General features: G+C 30.8%; 1 protein-coding gene across 2 annotated transcripts in view; it reads left to right on the forward strand.

Annotated features, from left to right (window-relative positions):
* The window catches only part of LOC124366272 (transcription elongation factor SPT5), a 51532-nt gene extending 45532 nt beyond the window's left edge, over positions 1-6000 (forward strand). For both annotated transcript variants that reach the window (XM_046822681.1, XM_046822690.1), the window contains exons 18-20: positions 887-1024; positions 1220-1332; positions 5625-6000. In XM_046822681.1, the coding sequence (XP_046678637.1) occupies positions 887-1024; positions 1220-1332; positions 5625-5870 (497 nt within the window). In that variant the 3' untranslated portion in view covers positions 5871-6000. The remainder of the gene's footprint in view (positions 1-886; positions 1025-1219; positions 1333-5624) is intronic.

Consider the following 6000-nt stretch of genomic DNA (forward strand, 5'->3'; position numbering starts at 1 on the left):
TTTTTTACTTGTTCAAATACATTTGACTTGAAAATAAGAACATGTGTTAAAAATAATTGTATTACGTTATCATTGATTTTTGTTAAATTAGTTTATAGCCATAAAATATATTATTAGTGGTATTCTTATTCTTTATATAACTTTTTCAAATTTATATTTTTGTAAATACACTAGGTATAATAATAAATGCAGCACTAAGTCCAAGTTTGTTACGTAGGAAGGTTTAAAAAATGTCACAGTTAATTTATTAAATAAAACATAACAATATTCCAGACTGAGCACGGAATCATTGCTGAAACCGACAACACAGTCTAACTTCTACCAGCAGTCTCTATGACTTGTTGACTGCCGTAACGCTCACAAAAATTATTTTCTAGTCAGACAGTATGGTTTTCATAATATAGTAATGTATAAATAATTCATAAAAAATTTAGTTGAGAGACTTTCTGTTTTAAAATGGATCTATACCAATAACGATTAGAATAAGGAAAATTCTTATAATGTGCTTTGGATAACCACACTCCGAATTATCACTTCGCTATTGTATGTGTTTATTTAAGAAGTCAATACAGGTTTAAAGGGAAACACAAATTATAACTTAGACAATTTAAAACAAATGATTATTATTAAAGTCAGCATAAATGATACTTGTTTGAACACAACTCGAGATAATGGTTTTTCCCTTTAAACCTGTTTTATGTTGACCTTTTCAATAAATAGTTACACTAAGGAAGAAATTATCTAGATTGTAGTTTTATAATCAGAATGAATAAACCCTCATAACTATTTATTTGTCTAAGTAAAAATATTATTCACTTTATTGTTTTGTGACTTTATTCTGTCTATTGCAACATTATTGCTATTTTGACCATGATGTGTGTGTTAGGTGGCAGTTCTGCGTATGTGCCTACTCCGAGCCCGAGCAGTGCCGTGAACGTTGGAGCCTACGGCACCCCCTCGCCTATGAGCTATAGTCCCCTGACTCCCGGAGGAGCCCCCTCTCCCTACAACTCGCACTCCACAGGTAAGTACAAGCTGTCAATAAAAGGAAGAACTGATTCCGACCTCTCAAATTTTTCTTTTTTGGAAATGCCTTGCACATCAACCGGCAATACAGGCTATAAGAAAATAAGCTCGTTGGTCTTGAAATACTTAAATTCCGCTGTTAATAAATTTCCATCGCCCCTTGTATAAACTAATAAGGTTTTTCATTTGTCAGGCATGGACCCAATGATGCAAGATTGGCATACAACGGACATTGAGGTTCGAGTAAGGGAGAGTCATGATGATAATGATCTTGTTGGCCAAGTCGGCACCATCCGCAGCATATCTGTAAGTACAAAGTTTGACTAACAGATAAGATATTTAAGTTTGGTAGAAATGTTATGTTAATGGATGTCTAATAGCAGTCTCAGATTAGTTTTATTATTCCTGTGAAATAATAAATTTTGGTACTTAACATGTTCAGCAACACTAAAAGCATATTGATTTTTTCTATACACATTTACCAATTAACTCATGACATTGGAGGTAGAATTCTCCAGAGTGTGTAAAAATAAATGTTTTCGTAACAGCTACTGTGCTACAAAATAAGTGATGTTAAAATCCAGATGCCTGTATAATGTGTGTTTATAATGCAGAGTTTTTCTCTTTTGTTCAGTAATTTTATTTTTGGCTATAGTATGAAGAACCCAAGAAAGTTTATTTTGGTTGTTTATGGCCACAATCTATCATAAAATTCGGAATTTTTAGGACCTTTCTGTGCTTTATTTTGATCAAAAAGCCTACTTTCTCTTGTTAAATTATGTATTTCTGAAATTTTGGGAGAGTTTTAGTTCCAAAAGAGGATGGTGGCTTTTAGATAAATGTTAACAAAAACAACTTCATTTAATATCTATATTATAATACTCCCTGTAAGCTTGTTACATAGGATTGGATACACTTTGTATATTCTGTGGGGCAAATATTTGTTTAACCCTCTCCAGGTTGTATTATCACCTCTGTATTATATGCTTCTGGCACTACCAGACTGAATGAATGAATGGGCTGCTCTGCCATAGGAGAACACTCTCGCGTTTTCACTATTTTAACATCACTAATCAAACAAAATATCTCTAATATGGTAGGATTAAAAAAATTATTAAGCCTAAGAATTAAACTAAATCCAAACTCATTTGTACAAGAAATGTTTGTATTGTTTATATATATATATATATATATATATATATCATTATATATATATATATATATATATATATATATATATAATGATATATATATATATATAAACAATTTTATATATATATATAAACAATTTTTTATATATATATTTTATATATATATATATATATATATATATATATATATATACATATAACATTTGCAAGTTATTCCAAATTTCACAGAAAATAAAGTATTCTACAAGTGTATAAAATTGAACAAAAATATGTCACCATCAAAAAGAGTTCTAACCTGTCATTACCAAGAAATAAGTAACAACTTAACAGTACAGCCGTTATTTCAAAACCTTAGGGACCATTTGACAACAATTGTTCTATATGCCTTCCATTTTTGCTGCAGTCGGTGAAAAACAGCAGCAAATGTTGAATGGGTAGGATGTTGTTGATTTGGAAATGATTCGTAATACAGATGGGACGCTACACGACTATTACCGTTAGCTCTTCCATACATAAATATTGTGTCAGGTTGATGTTTAAATGGGTAGCCTGCCATCTTAAATAGAATAAGAGCACTATTGACTAATAATATATCTACAAGTGAAAATAGCAGGTGATATCTTGTCAAAAATAAACAAGGATATAACTTTCTAATCTGACTTCATTGTTCTAATCAGCTGTGTCTTAACATAAAAACAGATTCAGCTGTTTAAACCATGAAAGCCATGCAGATTGTTACAATATCTTTTTTCAAATTTAGTAATAATTATAAGTGTTTAACTTTTTTTTTGTACCCAAAATAACTTTTTATTCGTATACTGCCTAAATTCTTACATCAACTTTTGGTACAAGAAAAGTATTTTAATTTTCTGAAACTTGGAAAATTTTCAAGTATGATATGTTACTAAGTTAAGAAAAATGCCACAACTTATTTATCTCTTTGTACCATTTGTTTTAGAATAAAATTCATAACATTATTTGATTCTAGTACATTTTTATACAGAAAGTAGGTTTGAAGATATTCATCATCAAAGATTTCAACAAGCTGCCATTTTGAATTTTGTTGACTAAAATTTTTTAATTAAAAAAAAAATTGACGATCTTTAATAGATTAGCATGTTGAAATTTTAACTTTCTACCTTTAATGGTTGTTTAGAAAAAATGTTAGTGTAAAGAACACAAACAGACAGAAAACGATGCATTTTAGGACATCCATTTATAGGAACTTTTTGGTTTTTTTGACCCCAGGAACAACCTCTTGAAGTTTGTCGGTGTATTTCAGTTACACCCTGTATGTATATATATATATTCATTCATTCATTCAGAGCAGTTGTCAATAAAACTACAATTATTGGCTGTACAGTATTTCGTTGTTACTCAAGTACACAAATATAAAATTACACTGTATAAAAATAAAGAAACAAAATAAGAAACGACTTATAACAAACCTTCTTAAATGTAAATAAAAGTGTTTACATTCAAACAAATTTTGATTAGTTGTTGATTGTTAAATAAAAGTAATATAAAATAATTTTTAAAGTTGGTAAAGTTATTAGAATCTAAGGATTCAAGTTGTAAACAATAATTTAGCGAATGCTAAATTCATATGGTTGTTTAGTTTTTAATACGAGTTGATGTGCCAATTCATAATTCCTTAGGTTCAAATCGTTATTTTCACTGTTATTTTCGAGAGTTTTATTTTCACAAGGTTTAATTTTGCTTATAGGTTTGGGTTCATAGCAATCCTCAAAGCTTTTATTATGGTGAATACTGTGTAATAAGACTATGGGCTTTTTTCGGCTTTTTGATTTATTAAAACACGCACACACACATTTATATATATATATATATATATATATATATATATATACTAGCTGTTATCCACGGCTTCGCACGCAAATCTTAAGAACCGAAGTCCTTATATTACCTTAGTAAAAGCAATTATGCGCAATTGGCTGCGGGTAACAGCTAGTTCGTCAATAAATTCGTAGTATTTTATAACGAAAATTCTTCATTTTCAATAAAATACCAATTACAACCAAATACCCACGGCTTCGCACACGATTTCCTACAGAAAAATTGGGACATAGGAGGCATATTTCTTTTGAATGTCGTTATTACCCTTCTGAGATAAATGATAATCACTGATAATCACTGAAAGATACTCCAAGCTCATGATCTATTTAAGATTTAAATTTTAAAACAGTCTCAATATGGACCTGTGAAATAACTGGAATTTTTCTCCAATATTCCATGATTTTTGTATACAATTGAACTATATTAGACCATCGTGGACAGGAGTCAAAAAGTCGGAATTCATTAGCGCACATACAATGTAATAAATAAAGGCGCTCAATGTAATTTTGAAACGAAAATAGGCATATTTTAGGTACATATTATTACAGTCTAATGATTATGAGCTTCAGATGTTAAGCGAAATTGCGTATGGTTTTTATTTTAGGCTTTGCGCGTATATCACTTCTGGATCAAATTAGTTATATCTCCGATGCCCATGATTAAGCTTGCTTTGTTGTCTCGATTGACAGTAAAGTCTATATGATTAACAGTGATTGCAGAAACAGTTGAAACAAAATTTTCTGTTTCTCTTAAGCTTACTCTATGCTTTCAAACTATAAGTGTAAAGAAATTTAAAATATTAATTAAATGATATAAACATATATTTCTTTTGTCGCATTATATATGTTTACAAAGAACAGCTGATTAAATTTGAAAAGGCTCTTTCACTTAATAACATATGTTTGCTGTAATGCATTTCTTACGGATATTTCTGTAACTTTTAGAGACCAGTGGGGCGGAATCCTGAATCGGGAACGGGATAAAAAGTACCCTATGTCCTTCTCCCAGTTCTTAGCTATCTCCCTACCAATTTTCAGCCAAATCGGATCAGCCGTTCTTGATTTATAAATAGTGTAACTAACACGACTTTCTTTTATTTATATAGATATATATTATAATAACAGTACATGTGTTTTGAACAAGGAACTTTAGACACAACATAGCAATGTTACAGTAAAGCAGTAGTTGTAGAAAGTTTTAAATAGTTCCAATAATTCTATAAGATAGCAACAGAAGTTGAAGGAATTCTTATGAAAACCAACTAAATCACTGTAAATGAAAAAAAATTATAAAATGTTTTATATATTATTCCAAGATAATAAGACACTAAACGTAAAGATTTTCAATGAACGGGGACAACACTACCGTCAATAGATATTTCCATTAGCCATTTGATGGTGACAAAGCAATTGGTGGCGATCGTAGTTGAATGCTGGTGGAGAGGGTTAAAAGCAAACAAAAGATTAATTTAGTGTTATGGTCAAATTCATCTGGTTTATATTAATAATAAGATGGGAGTTCAATATGATTATGAACTGTAGATGATTTGTAAGTATTCAGTGACTTACTTAGGCTGATGTATTGTGGCAGGGTGGCATGTGTTCGGTGTTCCTACCAGATGAGGACCGTACTGTCAGTATCAGTTGTGAACAGCTAGAGCCAGTAATACCGGCATGGCCAAACCCTGTGAAAGTGATCTTAGGGGAGGACAAGGAGCGAACTGGTGACTTGCTGTCCATAGACAACCAGGAGGGGGTGGTCAAGCTGGACGGAGACGATGTCAAGATGCTCCAACTGCGTTACTTGTGTAAATACAACAGACCCGGTCAAGACTAGACTGGTTTGCTTATTTTTATGTATTTGGTGTTATACATAGATTTATATTTTATTAGAGAAACTTTCCGTTATTTATGTTGTATATGTTTTCAACTATTTACATAGAAGAATAAAATGATTGGTTAAGCTA

The sequence above is a fragment of the Homalodisca vitripennis genome, chromosome 1 (genome assembly GCF_021130785.1).
Source record: "Homalodisca vitripennis isolate AUS2020 chromosome 1, UT_GWSS_2.1, whole genome shotgun sequence".
Classification (NCBI taxonomy): Eukaryota; Metazoa; Arthropoda; class Insecta; order Hemiptera; family Cicadellidae; genus Homalodisca; species Homalodisca vitripennis.